This window comes from Silurus aristotelis (genome assembly GCF_946808225.1).
Source record: "Silurus aristotelis genome assembly, chromosome: 19".
NCBI classification, from domain to species: Eukaryota; Metazoa; Chordata; class Actinopteri; order Siluriformes; family Siluridae; genus Silurus; species Silurus aristotelis.
Genome location: NC_139592.1, coordinates 19,409,650 through 19,435,272, shown reverse-complemented (window position 1 = coordinate 19,435,272; position 25,623 = coordinate 19,409,650). Strand labels below are relative to the sequence as shown.

The window sequence follows — 25,623 nt, the reverse complement described above, 5'->3', positions numbered from 1 at the left end:
TATGGCATTTCCCCCTCTGTCCAAGGATTATATGATTTTCTTATTCTTTTGCACGTTTGTCACACTTTAATGTTTCAGATCATCAAACTAATTTAAATATTAGTGAAAGATAACAAAGATAAGTGAACACAACATGCGGTTTATAAATAAAGGTTTTTATTATTGAGGAAAAACCAAAATCCAAAACTTCATGGCCCCTGTGTGAAAAACTACATGGCCCATGTGTGAAAAACCACATGGCCCATGTGTGAAAAACCACATGGCCCTGTGTGGTGTTTTTCACACCACTGTAGCTATTAGGGATAGAAGTTACAGTGTAATATAGATTCTGTGATGTCATTTTGCCGTTTTTTGAGATAACTGATTATCCTTCCTTTTTTTTATGAAATTTTTTATATCTACACTATCAAAATATAAATCAGTTTAAATGCATGTTCCTTTGTCTATTTACAACAAACTCAATAAAAGGCAAAAACACAAACATTAGACTGTGAATGACTGGAGGACAGATTTGACATTTTTGGCTTAACAAAAGAACTTATGTAAGACCAAGAACAGGAGAGATGATGTTACCAGACTGCCTCACATCCACAGTCAAACATGGAGGTAGACTCTTAATGGTTTAGGGTTATTTCGGAGCAGGAAATGTTAGAGACTTACACCAGGTGAAAGGAAAACCGAACCAACATGGCTACCATTCCGTACGTCAACACCATGCAATTCAATCTGGACTGCGGCTCGTTGGCTCACGTCGCCATACAACAAGACGATGACCCAAAGCATGTGAAAGTGTTATTTAGTCACCTGGACTGTTATTGGATTATATATTTTATGGAATGCCCTGTCCAGTCACCGCACCTAAATCTTATTGAGCTGCTCAGGGATAAACCAAATCGCAAGGATAATAGGAAATCGAAAAAAAATAGTAAAGAACTCCTTTGGCCAGTTTACAAGAGGCAAGGCAAAATATTCCAGCTGAATGTTTGGAGAAACTGTCCAGGTGCCAAGAGTGTGCAGAATTCATGTTGAGGCAGGATTTTTCAATGAAAATAATGTTGATCATCTGTACATCTATATATTTGTTTGCATATAAACAAAAGGAATGTGTATGTATTTTAAAAATGATAAGATTATTGGTTTCCACATTTTTGACAGGCACTCGTGTGTGTGTGTGTGTGTGTGTGTGTGTGTGTGTGTGTGTGTGTGTGTGTGTGTGTGTGTGTATATAGTGTGTGTGTGTGTGTGTGTGTGTGTGTGTGTGTGTAATATATAGATATATAAATAAAATATATATATTTATTTTTTTTATTATTATTTTTTTTTTTAATATGACAGGGATGTTAAAGATTTGAAAGATTCATGTGGGCATTCGTTTCTATCATCATATACACATTTAAAAAAAGCACCTTGTAATGCCTCGTTGTGTTCGAAGTTTTCACCCACGCCATGTGTGTGTTCTCTCCTGCTCGAAGCTCATGTTTGCGTCCAAAGTCCTGCGCTATTCTGGTTCAGCCACCCACCTCCTGGATCACGGTGCTCTGCCAATTGAACAGGCAATGCAAAGAAATGCAGAGCAAATATTTAAAGAGACTTCGAACTCGACTTATAGACTTTTTCGCTCTGAGTATTAATGAGCGGAATAACAGCTGTTCCTGCTCCGAGATGAATTACGGATGTTTGTTCCTCGACAGCATGTTACATTGTGTTCCGTTGTGTGACCCGAATGCTTTCCGGAGTATTCCATTACAGATGTGTTTATGCGCGAGGGATTCTTGTTTTGTGTGTCTTCGACGCCGTTAAAGGCCGGTAGATACACAGCCGTGCAACCGCTAGCTCACGGGCCTTTGACCTTTTGCGGTAAACACTCCCCGGTATCACCGTTAAGACCTAACTCTGAAACACATTCGCCTGTGCATGTTTGAAAGAAGCGTTTCCTCTTGGCTCTGTTTTGCGCATCTGGATTTACGGGAAAATCAAGCGTTTTAGTGAAGGGGGAAAAAAAAAGGTAGGGTTATGCAAGGCGCTTCTTCTGTGGTTACTCAGGTGTGAGTAATCAGGGCCAGTTGCTGACAGTGAGAGTGAGTGGAGAGAATAGGGAGGCGCGAAAGGCTGGAGCGTTTTCACTGCCCAATAAATCTTCCCACCAGTAAATCTTAAATGTACTGAGATGTTTATAGATGGGGGACAGGAATCAGGCTGGTGTTAGTATCCCCTGTAAAGCTATATAAAGATTGGTTACACCAGATTTATACTCTATGTTCCTAATCCAATCCAGAAGTTTGATTTCAGAAAAAGTTGACTGAATAAAAGTATTCTGGGGAAAGAACACATACAGTGTACTGTTACCTCAAAGTTGGAGGCACACACTTTTGTATAAAATGTCTGTAATTGTCTTTCATTTTCCCTTCATTTTAACTAAGGTTGAGAGTAGAATATCTTAAGTGGCCAGCTATAGAGCTCTGAGCACAACCTTACTGAACATCTTTGGGATGATTTGGAATACTGACTGCACCTCAGGCCTCCTCACCTACAGCAGTACCTGAATTAGCTACCACCCAAGTCAAGTTCTCTTTGTCATATCAACCATATACAGTTCAGTACACCATGAAATGAGATGTTTTCCCCAGGATGAAGTGCTACATCAAACAACATAAATGAACAAATGGAACACAGAACTATAAACTAGCAACACAAAGTGCTCATGTGCAACATTTAGTGCAACAAAAAACAAAAGACAACATGACAAGCAGTCAGTAGACACAGTAATTTTCAAAACACAGCAAGCACTGTAGCGCTGGTGAGTACGGTACAAAAGGTTGTGCGCATGAATTTGGCCATCTAAAAACAAAAAATAAACACTGTAAACATTAGTTTGGATGTAATGAATGAGCACAAATTTCTAGAAGCAACCTCCAAAATCTAGTGGAGCATCTTCCCGGAAGAGTGGAGATTGGGAATTGGATGGAGAATAAAAATTTTTACAATTTTGTTGTATCACTATCGCCATCGAAAGGTCGAACCGTCTGTTCAGGTTGTTTAGAAACCTTTGTCCATGTAGTGTATGCTTTAGTGCCGTGTTTCCCAACCTTTTTCTTTTTCCCAGGAGACCCCTATTTTGACATTTTTGAACGACCCCCATGCCCCCCCAATACACTAGCAAACACGTTTGATTAGACGTAACTGTCAGTTGTATACGTTTTTAATCAAATCAAAAACAGCAAGCAAATTCTCTGCAACTTGTAACGATTCATTAGGATTTCCACCCCCCACCCCCAACCCCCCTAACAGGTTCAACTGTTTTTTTTTTTTTTTAAACCTGATGTACAACTAACAGCAGCATTAACATTTTAATCTGTTAATGTAAATATCAGACAAATCTATCCATTGTGCTGGAGGAAGCGTGTGGAAGAAAACAGTATTTGCTGAAATAAAATAAAAATTGCATCCATTTGCAAACGAAAGTATCATAATTAGTTGAATGAAGTCGACCTGTGTTTATTTAAATGTTTCTGAATACCTGGGATGTCCCAGCTTTCATCAGAGAACATAGCTAACATTACAAAGAGTTATCAAAACAAGTTCAGGTCAAAAGTCTGGATTGGTTTGAATCAGAGGTTGTTTATGTGTATATAAATATTGTGCAAGCATGTGTTTCCTGGTCTAATCGGACCAGAAGTGAACTTTATGACTGGTGTAGTATCATGTGGTCTCTTGGTTGCTTCTCTGTCCAACACCACCTTTACCATGAAGTGATGAAATTCTAATTTTCGTTATACACAAACCCGTTTGTTTGTTACTTTTCCTGACTTTGTCCACGATTGTGTTTGCGAGAACTTTTGGGAATTGGTGATGCTGTTTGTTTAAGTGTGGTCTCGAATGAGCGCTTACAAGAACAGGAGTATTTGTATTGAGATCATACAAATTATACTCACCTCCAGTTAATCTATAAATGACTTCTCTTGGCTTTGGAATGGTTTCACAGCAAGGGGATTGGCAAATACTATACTTTGACCTTCTAGCAAATTATATGATTGTTATTTGTGAACAAATTTGTAAAGTATATTATTTTTTTTTTGGTCCCACTTTGTATTATGGACTATTAAATGTAGATTCATTACTAGTGGGGTTGTGAATACTTGGTTCAGGTCCACTTTGGTCCCCACTAAGATGGCTATGGATTGGATTTAAAAGCTCTAAATGTTACCAAAGCCCTGCTTTTGGTAGGGGTTGTGGGGGGGGTTTGTATCGGCATTGTAACAGGCGAACAAATAAAACTAAATAAGCACAAAATTCACTATAGCTGCACTATTTCACTACTATTCACTATTGTGAAGCATTTTTACAGACCTTCTACGGTCCAAGATAAATAATGTCATGCTAGGTTTTCTCGCTGCGTATGTATTGTGTGCTATTAAGCTTTTTCAGACACTGCCCAAGGCTGTACGATTTACTCGAGCGTCTCTCCAGGACGTTAAAACAGATCGCATCACGCGTGCATGTATGTACATGCTGGATGGTTTTGTATGCGTGGGAATAGCTGCTGGTGGTATTTGTTTGCTCACGTTTAGCATGCCTTCACCGAGCCGAAATGGCACACAAATAAAGGCAAATATCGCCGCTACGCTACGGCAGAGTGATTAGCGCTTTTAAACGAAGCTCGATAGCAATACGGAGTTCTCCTAATTTATCCGAGAACAGCTCACAGCTCTGGCGACAGGATATCAATCTGGCAACGGCTCGTGCAATCTGTACGATAGTAAAGCCCAATATTTGTACAGCAGTGATGGATGAGCTTGCTTATGCTTGGTGCGTTCCCCCCCCCCCCCAACACCCCGTTCTCTCTGAGAGCAGGAATAATGGCACGTTTATTGATTTGGCAACAGTCTCTGGAACAGGCTTGGTACTTGTTAGAGATTGTTGTCATTTTTACCCGTTTCTGCATTCATAATGTCTTGCAAAAGTATTCACCCCCTCAATCATGTCCTAGTGTTACATTAGCACAGATTTTATTGGCATTCTCTATAATGAATCTGCACAAAATATCAACACATTGAAATTGAAGAAAAATCGGGTTACCAAAAACAACTTAACGTGCTTGCATTTGTATTCACCCCACGTCACTGCGAATACCTCAAATCGGTTACCATCAGAAGTCACTTAAATAGTTGAATACAATTAAGCTGTATGTAATTAGTGTCATGTGAAATGATCATAAGCGCATCTGCTGTAGAGAGACTTTAGACATGATCTTGTGCAGTAATCAGGGTGCCTGAAGGCCATTATAAGGGCCGTCTGAATCTCAATCATTTTCAGTGCACCGGAACATTCTAATATCTCACAGACACACACACACACACACACACACACACACACACACACCAGAAATAATATACAATTAAACATTTTCGATAAGCAGTTCCCCAACACATCATCATGCATGATCTTTGACTATAGTTACAATAATAAAAATATGACAATGCATCTAAGGACAAATTATGATATACAGAATCACCTCGCATATCTTCTGGTCAGTGTTATTAGTTCTTTCTGGGTTTTTTTTTTGGGTCGTTGTAACAATGTCAAGATTTGAAACAAAAAAGCCAATCTATTGTATTGTGTAGCGTCTATGGGCATCAGGTGATAAAAGAGCTAACGACACGGACAGAGTAATTGTCAGAAGGTAAACTTTAATTTCTGTACTTCCAGTCAAAAATGAACGAATCACTCTTTTACACTACTCGTTCTTATGAGTCATGTTAAAGACTCGTTCGAAATGAACAAAATCGTTCATGAATGACCATCAAGTCTACAACTGTAAGTAGCTTGCTGTTATGTAGCTCTCAAACAATTGCTTTAGGAAATTTCACCAAAAAAATAAATAAATTGCTAGCTAGCCTACTATCCTGCTTGAGGTACATCTCTTTTATAAAACACGTCGTCAGGCACTTATATGACTTATATGTTAAAACATTTGTGGCGTTGATACATTTGCAATTCTTTCATCTGGGAAATAAGGAAGTTAAAAGTTAGCTATTTCAGCAAAAAATTAACCATCAGCATTTCGGGGCCCTTTAAGGGTATATTAACATTTCTGCTAAATGGGGAAGGAGTTCGAACTGTTACTTGGTTTCAGTAGGTTTTCCATTTTTCTTCTTAATTGCATAATTCGCCAATTTTCCTTCAGAGCACTGTTCAATCCTTTTGTTATGAACATGTCTTATGTGGAGACTGATTACTCACTGATTACTTAATGCAGGATACCGTATGTATTTATTTTGAGAGCTGCGAGTCTACTACCGCCTTCCGCACACACACACACACACACACACACACACACACACACACACACACCTGTACACATCCTAATAGTTTTTCTTTCTTTTCACTCTCTTTTGGAGCAATGCTCACAAATACACACTGCATGCGCAGGCATGCCGAGAGAAATGTCAGCTATGAGAAATGTCAAAATTGTAGTATACACACTCGCTGTTGACTAGCGCTGAGAAAAAATGGGCTTCCCATGCTCCTCGTATGAGCAGACTGATTGCAGATTTAAGTGTTCAATGCAAGGCTAAAAGAGCTCATCACGATTCAGGTGCTAATTTTCAGCGATTAGCCCGCGGAGTCACCCGGAGTAGCAATGGATGTACGAAGCGTTTTTTGAAGACCTCCGTTAATCACTTTTGATCTTCGCCATCATCCACCTCTTTGGTCTTATCCTCTGAGGGAAAAAAAAAAAAAGTCGTTAGCTGCATTTTCATAGATGCACTTTCCGCTATTTAGATCTGTCCTGAAATAACCCTGCTAGCTACATCTTATTATTATTCTATTTCCTGAGATTAGGTTATAGGTGTTAATCAATAGGTGTTAAAAAAAAGATTAATCCCCCATTGATTATAGCCTTTCAGGGGGTCACAAAGGTGCTGATGTGCCAGAATTGGATTTGAGCGTGTTTTTTTTTTCCATAATGCGAAAAAAATAATTACCACAGAGAAACACTAATGGAGGAATCCTGAACCTTAAACCCTGGAAGACCAAGTGCTTCATGGTAAATGTGTTTAGCAACCTCCCTCCTGAATGGTTGACAGCTGTGCGAGCCTGTCCGGTGCTCCTTAGTTGTGTACAATTGACACGTCACGCTTTTTATAGCGTGTGTGTTAGGTGGAGAGGGGTTGGTTGGTGTGTGTGGATTCCAGGATGAGAAGGAAAACACATGGGACAGGATAAGATTTGGACCACGGGGGGGGACTGGAATTGATTCGCTACGGGCTGTAATGTTTGGCTACATATTCTCCTCGCTTCACACACGCAACAACAAAAGAGCTTTTGTAGCTCTAAGGCCTTTGTATGATGAGGACCCCTATTGTCCCAGTGTGTGGGTGTAAGTGTGAGATGGAGTAAGACACTTAAGGTCCCCCCCCCCCCCCCCCCAGGTCTACAAGCTCTAATAGATTTATTGCTGATACTCTTGCATATACTTTGGATAGTAGCACATGGCTGCGGTTGTTCTAGCCTTCCTCAGATAGACTGTAACCGCTAAGAATAATTTTGTGCTCAAGTCTTAGTTCATGAACAGAACAGTAGATTCAGTCTGATATAAAAGGACTTCAGGTTTAAGACTATAATAAAGTACTTAGATGCGAAGTTTACACAACGCCATTTTTGGACTATATAGTATACAATTAAAGAAGGGAAGCAACAGAAACTCATGGGTTCCCTTTCTGAATCCAGTCATTCATAAGGTGTCTTGTCATTTGAGAGTTTTTACTCTTTCTTGCTCATTAGCACTATACATTTGAAATATATATATTTCTGTAAATCTGTTTTTGTAGCAACGTCCATTAAAAATCGAATTGAACTGGAAACTGCTATGTCTAATGTCTGTCCCCCCCACTGTTTTATTAGCAACATGAGTTCTCTTGCAGATTAATGCAGTCGGACATTTTTGTTATTACCAGATTGGTTAGTTTAGAAAATGCTGGTCTATAGATTTTATTTTCCAAAATGGTGTGGAAAACAACACCAAAAAACATCCACTCGTTGCAAGTTGTGTGGATGGAAACATCTTGTTAATAAGCAGATGTCTGAGGAGAATTGGACATACTGCCAGTTTGTTACTTAAAGTAATTGGTTACTTTATTTATTTTTGATAGCAGTATTCCTTCACTTGTATAGGAAGCTAGCTAAAATCATTAATTTACCATATATCTGTTTTCACACACTTAACTAGCAAACTAGCTATGTTTATGATTTTAACAAAATAGCTGACTATCTATATCTCTCTTGCATTGTGAAAGTGTGTCATGGGTGGTCAGGACAGAAATATCGGAAAGCATTTGGTTCAGGGTTCTGAATGAACTAGCAATCAAGATGTATTTCTACATTCAGATAGCAAACTAGCTGTATTTGTGCACCTATCTAGCAAACTAGCTTTGGTCCTGCGCTCCCTTCTCTATCCGTTAAAAAACAGTTAAAAACGGTTAAAAAAAAACAAAAAATCTTCTGCTGGGAAAAAAAAATAATTAACTGCTTCCAAGTTAAATTTAGTTTGTAATTCCATTAAAAATAGAAATAAATGAAATAGAAACTAAAAATATAAACTGTCATATTTGAAGGTCATATTTTAAAGCCTATTTCATAGGTTTTTGAAATGCAAGCCAATTGTTGTTGTTGTTTTTTTTTTCTGAAAAGTTAATTATTGCATAATTAATTTTATTTAATACCAATAAGGACCAAAAAATTTATTCCACAGTAGTCAGAAACCGAATTCATAATTATTTAGAAAGCAAGCAATTTTACAAAAATTGTTCAGGATGATGCCGATAATACATGATTAAAATGGATTGTGTCATAATTGAATCACAATCTATCAATAATAATTGTAAAGAATGTATATAATGTTTACATGATCTTTCTATGGAAATGTCCTTCTGGTGCAGGATGATTTTTATAGCATTCTTTCTTCTGTTTTATGGTACAGAGTTTGTGGATAACTGCACCACCATGGGCTGTCAGGACAGCTGCTCGGTCACCCCCTCTGGACCCAAGTGTTACTGCGGGAACGGCTTTGAAGTCGGAGAGGATGGCAAAATGTGCAGAGGTGCGCAGGTTTCCAGATGTGCACCTATCCACTTACTTCACTGACTAAACCAATAAAATTCCACAGACATTTTATTATTTAATATTTGTTTGCTTAATTTTTTGCCATTTCTTTTTGTAATGGCCATGCCCACTTGTGTTTTTATGTTTGTTTGTTTTTTTGTTTGCTTTTTTACTATAAAGGAATAGACAATAAAACCAAAATGCTATGTGCTTGTTCTAACTTCTTTTTTTTTTTTTTGGTTTTAAATAAAACATATCAAGAATATTCTCATTTTTACGTCAGAATTATTTTGGCGACGCAGTCTCACTTCCCCTTATGTGTCTGCACGATAAATTAGTTTTTTCCCAGATTTCTTTTTTTTTTTTTTTTTTTACCTAATAGCCCCAGCAGTGTTGTCTACACTGATATATCATGTTTGTACTCTGCAATGCACGCTCTCTAACTCAGTATTTTCTCCGTGACAGATTTTAACGAGTGTGCAGTCTACGGCACGTGCAGTCAGACTTGCACTAACACAGAAGGCTCCTACACCTGCAGCTGCGTAGAGGGCTACCTGCCTCAACCGGACAACCGCTCTTGCAAAGCCAAGAATGGTACATGCGCAGAAAGCTGGATATAAAAACTCACCTTCTTTCAGTGTTATTTTATCAACCCATGATCACCGATAGCATTACTTAGCACTGTATAATTACATTGATTGAAAAGACTTGGCTTGGACCTTGAACATGCTTATCCAATTGCACGTTCTTGAATTCCAGATCCTGTGGATCGTCCGCCGTACCTCCTCATCGCCAACTCGCAGAACATCCAGGCCACCTCTCTGAACGGCGCCAACCCCATCTCTGTAAGCACACGCAAGACCACCGCTATGGACTTCATCTATGCTGAGGAAACCGTATGCTGGATCCACGTGGGTGATGCGCCAAGTGCCACCATGCTCAAGTGTGCCAAGTTTCCTAATGCCAAGGGGTTCACTGAAGAGAGAACAATTAACATCTCCTTGAGCCTGCATCGTAAGTGTGTTCCACTGATCACTTAAGGAACTGTTTGTCATCTTTAGACACATTCCCAATACCCAATTGCCATGATTGGCCACTCTTTGCCAATCCTATGGGTTCCCCCTGAGGTGAATAGATGTATTTCTACTAACAGAGCTGCTTTGGATGCCAGAAAACATGCAGCTAAGATGTTAATAGGGAGCTTGTAGCTCAGTGGTTATGGCGTTGGTCATGAGTTCAAATCACAGACACACCAGGTTGCCACTCCTGGGCCCCCCTTAACTCCAAAGCTGCTCAGTTAATATAAGTCACTCTGGATAAGGCCATCTGCCACATGCCATAGATGTTAAGTTAATTTTTATTGAAAGCTTCACCCCCAAGATCTAGACTGTTTTTAAAATGACATTCAAGAGTTTCAACTACATCAAGCTCTTCGAAATGGAAGTCAGTTTTTTAAATCCAAAAGGGATTTCTTAGCCAGTTAATACACTTGTGCTGATTATATAAACCATAAGTAAACGCCTGTGCTAATGAAAGATTCGTCCCCAGGATCTAGCTAGTTGATATACTTGTACTAATTATCAAGACCTTGAGTAAATGCCAGTATGAATGAAAGCTCCTTCCTCAGGATCTAGTCAGTTAATACACTTGTGCCAATTGTTAAAGCCTTGAGTTTAAGCCTCAAACAATTATTTTTCATCATGTTCTACACAATTTCCATGTTTTCTCTACAAGCAAGAAATTCCAAATAGTGACAACTGCACCTTTAAGACTTCATTAATACCAGGCTACACGCATTATACAGATTAAAACTAAGAAGTCGTATCTGTTTCATTTTAAAGACGTCTACTTTTAACGTGACTGTAATGAGGACACAAGTTTAAGAGCTTTCCTTTCTGACACCAGCCCCAAGTTAAATAGCCCTAAGACAGCAGATTCCCTGATTCCACCACCATACTGTATATAAACAGTATCAGATGCTGTGTGTTGATAAAGTTGGTCTGTAAGAGTCATGAAACGCTTCCTATGCCGATTTCTAAAACCCAATCCTTTTATGTAGAAGGTATTTAGGTCCCTTTTTGGACACATTAGTTTTTTCTTTTTTTATACTGGAACACAGTCGATCCCCATTAAGATTGAAATGCCCCTCAAGCAGGAAGCCTCCTGCTTCATCTGCTCTTCAGATGACAGACAAACTTGTAGAGGGAAAAAGTGCTCAGCCAAGCAGGTCTGTTCTCTATGGAGTGAAAGAAAAAAAAAGTCACATGCTGACATGGTACTAAATCATAGTGGCCAGCATGCTGCATTCTGCTGCTGTTGCGTCTTCGGTGTGTTTCCAGAAGCAACACGCCCACATAATCATGTATTTTCTCTCCGAACCAACGTGCGGGTGAAAGTTTCATTCTGAGGAGCTACATTACTACAACTTTACTGCGCATCTGTTCTAAACCGGAGGCCAATACATATTGAATAGAGATGAACCCTGACCAATGCAGCAAAGATGAATTACAGAATGCAGAACTGACCGCTAAGCACTGTTTTCAGTGACCATGGTCGTTGTTCATGTCTGATGGTGAAGGAATAGAGCATCTATAACTGGAGGCATTTCTGGATCTTCGCCTTCAATCCACAGATGGCAAGTGCTAAGAAATGCACAGAGCGAGAGACCAGAAATTCATGCAGGGATAATCTACGAGCACATTCATCCTTAGTCCCTAAATACTGCATTTAGAGCATTCCTATCATCACGCCTGGCTTCCATCAGCTCACGTTCAGCACTGTAGAAGATCTTCCACATGTTTGGAACCTGTTCAGTCCTGGCTCTATTTGCAGTAAAGTTGTTTCTAGGTTCCCAAGAACCAGATAAGCAACTGTCTAGTGTCAGCCATTTTGAACCAATGTCTTGAACCATTAATGATTTCTTCACAGCATTAACTAACAAACAACACTTTTAAAGCAGTTCTGTTTCATTTCGTACTGGCAGACCGTGTTACGATTTTCGAACAATGCCAGTGAGTCTGAACAGATGAAACATCTGGTTTGAACTTGAAGCAACAAGTAAACTGTTGAAGTCTTTACACAGTCTGTTCTCGTTGTCGATTTCTTCCACCCGCAACCCCCAAACAGATCTTCTATGAAAGTTTCTGAAAACATTAAACTCTCCCCTTTCTTGATAAGCCACTCATATGACTTCAGTGGATTTTGCAGAAGCTGTAATGGTCGTGTTTAAAAAAAAAAAAATAATAATAATTTAGAGCACGTGAACTACAGCAGGAGTCTGTGAACTACAGCAGGTTTATGATATTGATTGGTGCTACAGTATTTTACATGTTTTTTTCTGGATTTGATTTGTGGAGATCAAATTTTTTGGGGGTATGGACTTTCAGAAGGCTCTTGAAGGACCACCTGGTGGAAAATGAGGGGAAAAAAAATAGGCTTTTATTTAAAATTTTTTGTATTTTTAAAGAAGCTTTTTTTTTTTCATAATGTACTAGAGCTTGCGTGATTTCTGTTTGATTGGGCCAGCATTCTCATAGCACGTCTTCGTGACTCCCAAGCTTCGCAGCTCTTCAGCTGTCTGCCACATCACACAAGAATGCAGATCAACAAGAAAAGACGTCTTGCTCCGGGGTTTTTTTTGGAACATCTTCAAGGTCCAGCCAGGCTTGGCTACACTCGCTTTAAACCCCAAGCTACAGATCCACTGACGGTCCTCAGCTGTGTTTCTGGAGCAGATTTGAGAGGGTTTGATGTTCCACTCTGCTTTAGAGGACACCTCTCTCTCTCTCTCTCTCTCTCTCTCTCTCTCTCTCTCTCTCTCTCTGGAGGCATGCGGAAGGCAGATGTGAGGGCTTTGGGCAAATTCATTTGTTTTAATGAACACACTGTGGTGTGACTTTGGAAAATCTACTCGCTCTGTGGTGGCTCATTCTTGAACCAGATGTTGCCGATTATCACGGTATGCCAGGCATACCATAATGCATGATTCAGAGGGTAGATATGGAAAGTATTTTGTATTTAAATGTTTTTGTTTTTTTGTTATTTAGCACCACATGCTGTAAAAACATCCACTTTATGAGATTGTAATTGTGAGATGAATTGTCTACTTTATGTGTGTCAGATGTTTTGTTATACTAGAAGAATTCCAGACATGCACTTTCCCTTCGGCTCTTAACTGGGGCCATAAATCTCCAACCTCAGTTCCTCAGTTTACATTCAGGGAAATGTTATTAAAATGAGGTCCTCCATGAACTCGGGTTGCAAAAGAGATCTTGAGTGAGTGTCAAGGGGTCAGTTACCTGGGAAACGACAAAACGGGTAGCATAGAATCATTGCATAGATCATTGTCCTGAAGGACCATAATGGAAAGGTAGTTTCGCTCGCTGGAGATCTCCAGTTTTACACGGAGGAGGGGATTTATAATGGTTGCATGCTGAGCAGATGAGCGGTCCAGATGTGCCCTTATGGCCAGGGTCATCTGTGAAAATAAACAGGAGTAGGCCATCAGGCACGAACTAGAGTTTATCCGTTCAGCCTTTTCAAGGGAACACATTGCGTTAGGACAGATTGATGTGTTGTAAGAACCACTGGTCGTCTTAGTCATGTCTAATTGCCATGTCCTGCCCTTTTAATACGAAGGCCTCGTTGTCCGCGATTGTAGAACGCGTCTCCTCGTGGCTTTTCGCAAGCTGCTGGGTGCATTTAGCTATTCATCGCATGATTCATGTTTCTGTTTACCGGAATGCATCTGGCACTTTGTCTAGCAAGCCCAGCTGTTCAAGAAAGCCCATGCATATACTTCAACAATGAAGCCCCCTGTTGGATTCTTGCCTCACCCTCCGGGATAGCAGGCTGCGATCGGTTTCATACAGGGGGGACTAGAAGAATCAGAACTCGCTGTCTGTTTTTGAAAATTGCATCGAATACCTAGTGCGCTGGATATCGATTTATTCATTCAGGACACACGAGCTGCATTTTGTATTCCTTCGTTTTCTCGGAAAGCATCGCGAAAAGTTGACTCGTCTTTTTCCGAAAAGTCATCAGCGCCGTGTGCGTGAGAATGATCATTTGTTTTTTTAGGTAGCCCCATGTGAACCATAACCTATAAGCAGTTGCCAGGTTTCTAGGCTGAGCCTAGTGTCCGTTATCGGATGCGTCTGTTTGTGTCTGAGAATCTGTTTAAGTGGTGTGGGATTAAAAAGAACCGTTCATTCATGGAGCAGTGGGCAGAGTGTCTCTGGGCGCACACACTCGAGTCTTTATTTCCCTTTGTGTGGCTCATGTCCTCACTGCTACCCCCGCCATCCCCTCTGTGTTATTGATACCATTTATCTTTCAAGAACCTTTTCCTACTGCTTCTTTCGACGCTCCGGTTACACGCCGGCACTGACACTTGGCTGGCTTCGGAACGGTTGAACGGTAATTTGGAAATTACAAGTTCGTCATTACAAGACGCAAGAGTTTCACTGACCGTTTTGAGCACGTCTTTGGCCAGTCCTCCCTCCTCAGAGGCCTCCACTCCCTTCACCAGCCTTGTGCTTTTCCTGTTAATCTGTGAGTGATCACAGATGTTATTGCAGAACTTGCTGTTCCACAAGAGCTCCCCAATCTTTCACGGTGTGTAGCGAAAGGGCCGGGATTTCATGAAAATGTGTGTAGGCTTGTCCGTTTTCTGAGAAAGTCAGGACATTTTAGCATTGAGACCTCATGAGGTCAGCGTTACTAATTACTGGGCAGCTTTTCTTGCAGAGTAAAGAACCGAGACGTTTTCCCTGTAGCAGTGATGGAGTGGAACATGAAGAGAATACTTTAGTAGAGACACAGGAGATGGTTGTGGGTATCTCTTAATAAGTCTGGGGTTTGCTGGAATGAAATAGTTTGCGGATAAATCGGCGAGTTGAAAGTAACTTTGAGAAAGTGTTTTTTGTATGTTTTTTTGCATGGTTAGTGGTGTGTTGCAGACGGTTCCTCTCAAACTGCTTACTCAAGATTTTTTTATGGGGGGGGGGACTCACATTAGCTGTTCAAGGGAAGGTTACACCAAACATTCCCACCTTTTGGTTCTTCTGTTCACAAATCTAACTTTTATTACTACCAGACGCAAACATATTTTAAAACAGTGAACTGTAGACATTGCTTTCCTTATCACTCTTCACTTCACTCTTCCTTATCAAGGTTGCTTGCTTATACCTCTACCTCTACTTGGGCCTTCCAACAAATTACTTCTCAACCCGTTTTCTAAAAAGTTCCGGAAAGAAAACAACAGCTAAAACACCTTATAAAGTAATTAATTAAGGCCTGTGGTGCCATCTTGTATTTTAATCCACTTAGCAGATTTTGCTTGGAGGGAGAGTGGGCGTGTATTCATGCTTTCCTTTTGCAACACACTTGGTGGTCTTCTGTCTTGTCCATGCATAGAATTTCTTTGTTTTTACATTCTAAGCAATACCCAATTGCAAGTCCATATAACGTAGGCAAAGCAGTGTTAAGACCTCTGGAGAATTGTGGTTTGGCAGTGTTGATATGAAGTTTGCAAGTGAACGAGCGTGTATGCATTACTTCTTTGCAGACTTGCAGTTTTGGGGGCTTTTATAACGTGAAGGGAAGAGCGTATCAAGTCTCTTTTCGAAAGGACCCAAAGTGGCGGCCGTTAAAACAGCAGGCAGCTTGGACCGCACTGGGGCCAGCCCTGCACAGCTGGGATCTGGAAGGACCCCCACAGAAAGATCTTGATTGTCCCTGTGACAGAGTCGCAAAGAGAAATGCACACTGCGGACTTTATTGGCGTTTCAGGGCACTTCCCAGAACTGGGGGTGCCTTTTATAGGGAGCATGCTTTGGTCTTTTGGTCTTTGTTGATCATTTTTTTTGGCTCAAATATGAGGGTCCTGTTAAGACTAATCCGATCCGGTCTTGTTAATATTTTTGACTTTGCTGCCATTCTATTTGGGAGTATGAATCTGACTGCCACGTATAGAGTGAATAACAGTCTTGTGACAATGAGTCAGTATTTGGCACATGCTCTCAGTGACTCTAGCTCGCAAAAACACACATACAAGGACATGCATGCATACTCGGTAATTAACAAAATGAGCTTGGAGAAAAGAACGAACTGCAGCTTCATTGCTTTGTAGTAGGATAATTACTGTAACTCTGCGCTTTTGTTTGAATGGAGATGAAACGAAAACAGGGAAATCTGGCGTAAGCTCTGTGCGTAGATGTTCATGCATTGATGTGAACGGTAAATGGTTGCTTCCCTCTGGCCATGGGCCTTTGCCACTAGTACCCCACAGAATACATTTCTCATTGCATCTCAGATATTAGCACACTCATGGAAGAATCTGCTAGTACGGCGATGAGAATGCATATCTAACATATGGAATGAACCAGCAGGTTATTTTTTGAGGATCATACCATTTCTTCTACCACTCTATTGGTTTTATCCGGTAGATGAGCTTTTCCTTTCTTAAGGTTTTTCTCCTCATGTCGTCTCAGGAAGGTTTTTTTTTTTTATTGGCACCTGGTTTGCTCCTTAGGCAGTCCAGATTTTCTGACCACGTTTACTGTAACTGCTATATGAAATAAATGTATTTGCTGAACCGGTGCCATTTTTTTCCTTCTTTCCCTAGATGTGGACCAGATGGCCATCGACTGGCTGACAGGAAACTTCTACTTTGTAGACGACGTAGACGAACGCATCTTCGTGTGCACCAAAGATGGCGCCACCTGCGTCATTTTGCTGGACCTCGAGCTTTATAATCCCAAAGGCATTGTGCTGGACCCAACCATGGGGTAAGTCTTACCCATGTTCGTAAGTTTTGGTGTTATTTGGTGAGTTTATTTTAATTTATTTTTTATTTTATTTTTGTCTATTAAACCTGGTTTGTCCCCATCCAGGGATCATGCACTCGCTTGTGTGGGTTGCATTCATGCTGGACATGCTTGCATGCATGTCTGGTTGTATAATTGCTGTTGAGAAATTTATGACATCATGACTTCCTTTTTATTTAGTATCGCTTCCCTTTTATAAGTCTATCTGACATACAAAAATATTGGCAGCAATAACGTTGAAAGGTTTCGATGTCCAGTTTTAACTCTGTGACGGAGATGGACGGTTCCAAAGGCCAAATTAGAGAGAGATTATTTTGGGTGCTCTTTTAGGAGTGCGAAAGATTTGCTATGAACAAATGTTATCCCAAAAAAGCTGCAGTTTGAAGTAGATTCAAAGTTATTAGGATAAAAGAGAAATGATCTTGACAGACAGTGAGAATGATAACACATCCTTAAGGAATCTTTTCCATAATTTTATTTGTGCGCCAATTCGTTAGATAATAAATTCGCTTGGTGTTTCAACTAATAAATCCATTTTGGTGTTTAATCCATAGTAGGTTATAGTTTAAACAGCTATGCACTGTTTTGGTTTTACCAAAGGATTTGATATTTGGTTTATCAGGAAAGCCTTTACCCCATAATCTACACAATGTGATTAGTTCAAATCCCAATGATGTCTAATAACAAAATGGCCTGGTTTTCTGTGGATGGAATGAACAGCATTACTTGTCCTCTTATGTCAACCAGAGACACTTCAGTCAGTTGATGGTGTTTGTGAGCTTGTGTATGTAGAAGAGGGGAAATAGCACTTTTTGTATTAAAAAAGAAAAAAGAAAGCATGTTGATTGCTTCCATGTGTTTTGAACAAAGTATTTGCTGGAATTCACCATCCCCAGGTGGTACTTTTAGTGTGACAGGGGGAGAACTGGCTACTGGACAGGAACTGGAAAATTTCTGAATTGTGTGGAACCCATCACCCATCACATCATGTTTGTGTCACCTGAAATCAGAACATTATTTGGTTCTTGAGTATAGGATCCGTTTGACATTTTCCAATAAACCTATTAAACAGGACCAAAACAAGAGCAGGTGCCTCAATGATGTGGGTTTGATGCATTACTGCTTAACAGTAGTCCAATGTTTTTGTTTAGTCTGCTCTACAAATTCCATAATTAGTGCATAGTAATTCCATCAGTGTATGGGGGGACCTAAGGTTTCTTTTCTCCTTTTCCGTTCTCCGTCTACAGGAAGATGTTCTTCACGGACTACGGGCAGATCCCGAAAGTGGAGCGCTGTGACATGGACGGGCAGAACCGCACCAAGCTGGTGGACAGCAAGATCGTCTTCCCACACGGCATCACGCTGGACCTGGTCAACAGGCTGGTATACTGGGCTGACGCTTACCTGGACTACATTGAAGTGGTGGATTATGAGGGCAAAAACCGACACACCATCATCCAGGGCCTGCTGGTAAGAAGAGAATTGGGGGTTCTGCTTTCTCATAGTCACACAGAGATGATCACACTCGCATGATTATTAATACTAAACCAGAGGCTTTTTTTGTTTAAAAAATAAACACTGCATGTTTTGTCTATTCCTATATTCAGCTAGGTGTATATAAACATGCCTAATTATAGTTTAGACACGTTATCCAATGCCAGGTCTGTATTAGGGACCGTCCACAGTCTCTACAGTGCCGTGAACCCTTGCACTTTCTTCCCATTACCTAAATGTTCTTATCCTTAGAGACGTACATTATCTAATTTATACAACTGAGCATTTAAAGGTTATGGGCCTTGCACCAGGGCAATACAGTGGCACCTTAGTGGTGCTGGCATTTGAACTCATGACCTTCTGATCAGAAGTTCAATGCCTTAACCACTGAGCTACCATTTCCCAAAGAATGTATAGACATCTGCAAAGGATGAAAGTGAACATTCCCAGCAGGCGCCTTTAGCAGTCCTTTTGCATTGCATTAAATCCTAGAATTATAGCCAAATTTTCATGCGACACACTGCTGTTTTTTTTTTTTAATTGTGCAATCAGATAAAAAAGGGCAAACCACGCATAATGTTGCTCCGAATAAAATGTTTTCACTTTGCGTACTTTTGCAAGAACACGCTCAACCGAGATGTTCTGGTAAAAAGTTGTTGCAATGGCTCATGACAACAAACCTGCTGAATAAGCTTTGAATCATGCAGCCTGCTAATCCTGGTTACTTCGTCTGTTGCGGTTTGGGGTTTTATGTCTCTCATGCCTGATCAGATTTACTGTGTCGGTGACTCATAGCCACAAATTCCTCCCACTTTTATAGTTTTCAGAGATGTGAAAAAAGAGATTGAGCTCATATTTTAACTGAATATTTGCCAAAAAAATGAACAAAACAACCTGCTTTTAGAGTTTTAAACATGCCGAGTTACAGTTTGTTTCTTTTTTTTTCGTTGTATGAAAAACATTTATATTTGATCTTTTCAAAGAGCAGGTGTCCTGACAGAATTATTCCTGAAATGTTGCCGGTGCCAAGTGTTGCATAATGTGTATATATATAAAAAAAAAAAAAAAAGTGTCAAAAGCAATAACAATTTATTTTAAAAGGTGTTGCCAGTGTCAAATGAGTACGTAAGCCAAAAACCATGATTGCTCTATCTATAATCTTAAAAACTGGACAGACCAAACCACAACCTGGTTCAGGGGCATTTACATTTGTTTCTTTAATTCAGAGAAAGTCTGCGAAAGTGTATTTGTTCACCGGGTGTCTTGTCCCATCAGATTGAACACTTGTACAGTCTGACCGTGTTCGAGAACTACTTGTACGCTACCAACTCGGACAATGGGAACATACAGCCCAAGACCAGCGTCATCCGCGTCAACCGCTTCAACAGCTCTGACTTCCAGGTGGTGACGCGGGTGGATAAAGGTGGAGCTCTGCACGTGTACCACCAGAGACGCCAGCCTGCAGGTAGGGCACCTTGCTCTATATATATATATATATATATATATATAAGCAGGTCAAGTCTTTACTTTCAGTCGCCTGGATTTCCAGATTAATTAAGACAAGGCTTAGACTAAATTACACTCAAGTGTTCCCTCAAGTGTCAGCCCCCCTCCCCCCTCGGTTTTAGCACTGTGTTCAAGTAAAATAGATGTTCATTGTACTTTCGGGAAAGCTGAAGAGGTTGCATGTTTGACCAACAAGCACGACTTTGCGGTTTAAAGCGCTTTTCTGTGTTCCCACCACAGGGCGAAGTCATGCCTGCGCTCCTGATCAGTTTGGCAAACCAGGAGGCTGCTCCGATATCTGCCTGCTAGCCAACAGCCACAAAATCCGCACCTGCCGCTGCCGCTCCGGGTTCAGCCTGGGCAGCGATGGCAAGTCCTGCAAAAGTGAGTGCAACCTTCTTTCCTCCTCATGATGTGATGATAACCAGCTGAATATTGCTCGAACCTGATTGGTTGAAAGCTTTAATTAGGGTATCAGTACTATAGTAACAGAGCGTAATGGTGTGGAAGGAGTCTCCATTTTCAGTTTCCTTCCTTCTGTTGCTCAGTTCCTTTTAACTGGATTACCTCAGTAATAATGACTTCTAAAGATAAATCATTTGCGCTTTTTTTTTATATTTGAAGTCTTGCATTTATTTAAGGTTGCATTAAATAAAACTCATTTGTATCCTGTTATTTTTTTTAGAAGCACCACCCAACCATAGCACTATTAGGAATAATGGCTTATACCAAATTTCAGCCTTTTGCAGCAGATTGGTGTGCCTCAGGATTTCGTGCTGTGTTTATGCATTATGCGACTAACCACTTTATCTTTCTACGTTCTCAGAACCAGAGCACGAGCTCTTCCTGGTGTACGGTAAAGGTCGTCCCGGGGTAATCAGAGGCATGGACTTGCATGCACGTGTGTATGACGAGCACATCATTCCCATCGAGAACCTGAACAACCCAAGGGCTTTGGACTTCCATGCCGAAACAGAGTTTATCTACTTCAGCGACGCCACCACGTACACCATCGGCCGGCAGAAGATTGACGGCACAGAGAGAGACATCATTGTGAAGAGCGGTGAGATTTTTCTTTCCCTCTGACTGTACAATATGACCACCTATATTAATGGGCTAGTTTCAGCTTTAATTTGGGAAAATAATTTCAGTATCAGTAATGGCAGTTATTCAGTCACTCCAACATTCATCTCCCTGCAGGAATCCACACCGTTGAGGGCATAGCTGTGGACTGGATGGGACAGAACCTGTACTGGACAGATGATGGACCAGAAAAGACCATCAGTGTTGCCAAGCTAGAGAAAGCCTCCCAGACTCGTAAGACGCTCCTCGAGGGCAAGATGACCCACCCCCGTGCTATAGTGGTGGACCCTGCACACGGGTAAGAGCGACTTATAATACAGGTAGCCCCCGAATTACGAAATAGATAGGGACCGGAAAAGTGTTCTTCTTCTCCCTCTCTTTGTGGCGTCAAATCTGAATAGTGCGTGCGAATTTTGAAAGTTTTTCTAAATATATTTTGATTTTATTTGGGTTTTTTTGGGTGGCCATGTTTGTATCTCCAAAAATTCGTAAGTCAGGCATTCGTAGGTCGCGGGCTGACTGAACTTGCTTTACATCATATTTACATGCAGCTGCTTATTTAATAAATCACAGTGTGGTAGCTCAGTGGGTGAGATTCTGATCTGAAGGTCGTGAGTTCAAATCCCAGCACCGCCGAGCTGCCACTGCTGGGAAAAAATAAGATAATTGCAAGTCTGGATAAGGGCGTCTGCCAAAATGATATAAATGTATGAAATATATAATACAAAAAAGACAGTGTTTTTTCATTGAACCAGAACATACTTTAAGCACTGAGCAAGCCATTGTTGTAGATGTTGAAGTGTCTGTGGTGAGTAGGAGGTAGAAAAAATCCATAGTCCATAACAACACTGTGATCATGCACATTCCTGGCTGCTTCTTTTGTACAGTTAAGTATGAGTAGTAAATATTGCAGTTATCAGCTATGGCAACATTTCCAATGCATTCCCAGGTTCAGTAGGTTTTCCTGAATGAAGCCACATTGCTAATGTGCTTAATAAAGGTGCAACTGTGCATTATATTAACACTATTTAAAGACATATCAAATGCATTCTTAAAATACACTCTGGACTGAAATAACTGCTGCTGGAGCTGACAGTTTGGAGTAAGGTTGCAAAATTCTAGGAATTTTCAAGACTGGAAGCTTTTCATGGAAATAAACTGAGAATTAAAAAAAAAAAAAACTAGCTTAGCCTATAAAAGGTAACTTAAATGTAGCAGGTTATTCTTGATTATCAACCAGATTTAATGCAATTTCTGTTAAATTTCTATCCTGCACATTCAACAATCACATGCACACAGCACACTTACCGAAGGGGCAACTGAGGCCACGCCCCCTACATGCACTGTACATTCCTCCATAATAATGATATCATTTCCTGAATCCTGCACACAAAATAATGTCAAGAAATGTCCATCTTGGCAAGTATTCAGGAAAATTACATAAACTAGTTATACATTTACTTGTATAACTATTGCTGTGTTAGCTATTGTGCAACACAATTTTACTAACAATGCTACTAAAGTCAAAAATTTACTTTTTTAGAAAATCTGTATTAGTTTGCATGCATGTTAGTTTATGACCAACCCCCACAAAATGTTTATATTTGTTTGTACACAGTTTTCTATTTACATACTTTTATACATTTCCCCAAATTTACAATTAAAATAATACATTTCTAGTAAGTTTCCAACTTTTTCCAAAATTTCCCACGTCAATTTTCCACCCCTTTGGACGCTCCAAAAGAGGACATGACTTCTTTTACATTGCATCCAGAAAGTTTTCACACCGCTTCACTTTGAGAATTTGGGAGGAGTTCAAATGTAACTGCAGGTTCAGTTGTAAGTTGTTTTAGGATAAAAGCTGCAGCCAAATGAGCAAATGGAAACAACCTCTGTAGTATTGGAGGTAGAATTAATTTTGTTTGACATTGCCATACTAGCAAAAGATGTTTCACTTGAAAGTGTATTCATCCAGTCGTCTTGTACAACCCCTCCAACGTGTAAGGCAAATTGCTAATCAAATGGAACCCTTCATTAGCAATACAGTAATAGTTTTATGTGAAATGAACTCATGTCTAGAGCAGTAATACAGACCTATATGTAATGTTTCAGTATGATGTACTGGAGCGACTGGCAGGAAGACTCGAGGGACGCCAACCGCGGCAGCATAAGGAAGGCGTGGATGGACGGCTCCAACTCCGGCGTCCTCATCACCTCCAAAAACATGTTGTGGCCCAACGGCCTGAGTCTGGACATCGAGCAGGGGGTGCTGTACTGGGTGGACGCCTACTACGACCGCATTGAGATGGTGCTGCTCAACACCACTGAGCGCAGGGTGAGAAAACGCTTCGGTAGTGCTGGCGGTTGTCCGTTAGAGCTACTAGTGAATGGACTTAATGATTTAGCGTTTCAAATATTTTATTGTTAGTGATTAAAAAAGAAAACCTCTTGTGTGTGTCCTGCTGATTGGTTAGACGGTGTACGAGGGGCAGGAGCTAAATCACCCATTCGGCCTGTGCCACTATAAGAACTTTCTGTTCTGGAACGAGTACCGCATCGGAGGCATTTACAAGCTGGACGTGGTGACCAAGAAGGTGACCCTGCTGAGAAGCGAGCGGCCACCCATCTACGAGATCCGTACCTACGACGCCCAGCAGCAACAAAGTACTGAACTCTTTTTGCAGAAAAGGAGTAGCTGTTTAGATAGATAGATGGGTTTTAGAAAATCATCATCTTGGGTCATTTAAGTGTCTTAAAATTGCATGGATACATTTCTGGAAGTATGTTCCAAAGAAGCCTATATCATAATTTTACGTGGTATTCTTGATTCTGATTGGTCAAAAGAGCTGTAATTCCAATACCAGCCGTATGTCGATTTCTGATGTGTGTACTGTTGCCATCTCTGGTTAATTCACTCACTCGAATGTCATCCGTTTTCCAGTTTTTTCAGAGATTTGACTGAAATGCTGTTTATCTCAAGGCAGGGCAGAGGTGGATTAGTGGTTAATGCTCTGGGTTACAGACTGTTTATTGCTACTATATTATATTAGTTAAAATTCTTAAAATTCTACAAACATTACTCTAGACAATCTGATAGAAATCTTTGCAAATGTATTTAAAAGAAAAAAAAGACATGTACATAAGTATTCCCAGCCTTTGTTCAATACTTTGTTGAAGTACCTTTGGCACCAAATTTTTGCCTCAGCCAGTGTTTTTTGAGTTTGATACAAGTTTGGTAAAACTCTTTTTGAGCTGTTTCTTCCATTCTTCTTTGCCGAACCTCTCAAGGATGCACCTGAGCCTAATTTTTCTGTTTCATCGCAAAGGCTGTGAAAACTTATGTACATGTGAATTTTATATTATTTTAAACAAACCTCTTTCGTCTTTATGGGGTGGTGTTTGTGGAAATTTGAGGGAAAAAATTAATTAAATTGATTTTGGTATAAGGCTGTATTAGAACAAAGTGTGGAAAAACTGAAGCTCTGTGAATACTTTCTGGATGCATTGTAGATCACGTGTAATTATGTGAATTGTTTTAACATTGGGATATGGATTCTCTTGTCCTCGATTGACCTGTTGTGTCTTTTGTTGTGTGCATTTTTTTTTTTTCCAGCTCCAGGCCATAATCCATGCAGAGCCAATAATGGTGGCTGTAGCAGTCTGTGCTTGCTTACGCCTGTAGGTCCTACGTGTGCTTGCGCAGATGACCAAATTTTAGACCTCGACAACAAGACCTGTAAAGGTATGAGTTCTTAGAAACAGTTTATTTTGTAGTGCAATGGTTTTTAAATTAAGCTCTGGGGACTCCCAGAGGGTCAAGCTGTCTGCAGATTTCACATTATACAACCCACATTATTAGGGGTCCATGTTCCATGTTCCAAGATCCATGTTCACACAAAAGAGGATCTGTGGAATTTTGATTTCTGGTTATGAAAAGTTAGAGGTCCATTACTCTAGTTAAGTGTGAGAAGGGGAAATTTTAGGTTTAAGGCACCAACATTCAGTTAATCAAGGCATTAATGAGGCATATCTACTTTTTATTAATTCATTAACCCTCCATTCTTGCACAAGCATTCAGGTTATTTATTCTAGACAGCACAAATGTACACATGTATACATTGTACAAACTGTGTGTTTTGCGTTGCCTTTAAATCTGTCCTGTATGTATTCTGTATTTTCCTAATGAACTCGTATTCGCTTTAATAGCTGTCGGTTGTGTTTAAAACCTCATGCTGCAATGCTGTCTTCACAGCCAATCCGTCCTACATCCCGCCGCCTCAGTGCCAGCCTGGTGAGTTCGCCTGCAAGAACAACCGTTGCATCCAGGAACGCTGGAAGTGTGACGGAGACAACGACTGCTTGGACAAAAGCGACGAGGCTCCTGATCTCTGCTGTGAGTCTTCTCTCGCTTATTTCAGCCATACAACTAAGCAGCTATGGAGTTAAGGGCCTTGCTCAGGGGCCCTATGAGTGGCAGCATGGTGCAGCTGGGATGTAAAATCACGACCTTCAGATCCAAAGTCCAGTACCCTAATCATTAAGTCCAACGCCCAATAACCACCCTGTCTTTTAGCCTTCAGTGAAACACTTCTCTTTTTATGGGACAGTC

The 25,623-nt window shown here is 40.4% G+C and overlaps 2 protein-coding genes across 3 annotated transcripts in view; one reads left to right on the top strand and one right to left on the bottom strand.

Moving 5' to 3' along the window:
* fmnl3 (formin-like 3) overlaps positions 1 to 25,623 on the bottom strand; it is a 268,194-nt gene that overhangs the window by 127,160 nt on the left and 115,411 nt on the right. The window lies entirely within an intron of this gene.
* Positions 1 to 25,623, top strand: part of lrp1ab (low density lipoprotein receptor-related protein 1Ab) — a 122,939-nt gene that overhangs the window by 38,962 nt on the left and 58,354 nt on the right. For both annotated transcript variants that reach the window (XM_083570453.1, XM_083570454.1), the window contains 13 exons: positions 8,981 to 9,100; positions 9,568 to 9,696; positions 9,862 to 10,116; positions 16,730 to 16,892; positions 18,179 to 18,401; positions 19,701 to 19,890; positions 20,172 to 20,315; positions 20,758 to 20,994; positions 21,132 to 21,312; positions 23,127 to 23,349; positions 23,489 to 23,678; positions 24,628 to 24,756; positions 25,267 to 25,407. In XM_083570453.1, the coding sequence (XP_083426579.1) occupies positions 8,981 to 9,100; positions 9,568 to 9,696; positions 9,862 to 10,116; positions 16,730 to 16,892; positions 18,179 to 18,401; positions 19,701 to 19,890; positions 20,172 to 20,315; positions 20,758 to 20,994; positions 21,132 to 21,312; positions 23,127 to 23,349; positions 23,489 to 23,678; positions 24,628 to 24,756; positions 25,267 to 25,407 (2,325 nt within the window). The remainder of the gene's footprint in view (positions 1 to 8,980; positions 9,101 to 9,567; positions 9,697 to 9,861; positions 10,117 to 16,729; positions 16,893 to 18,178; positions 18,402 to 19,700; positions 19,891 to 20,171; positions 20,316 to 20,757; positions 20,995 to 21,131; positions 21,313 to 23,126; positions 23,350 to 23,488; positions 23,679 to 24,627; positions 24,757 to 25,266; positions 25,408 to 25,623) is intronic.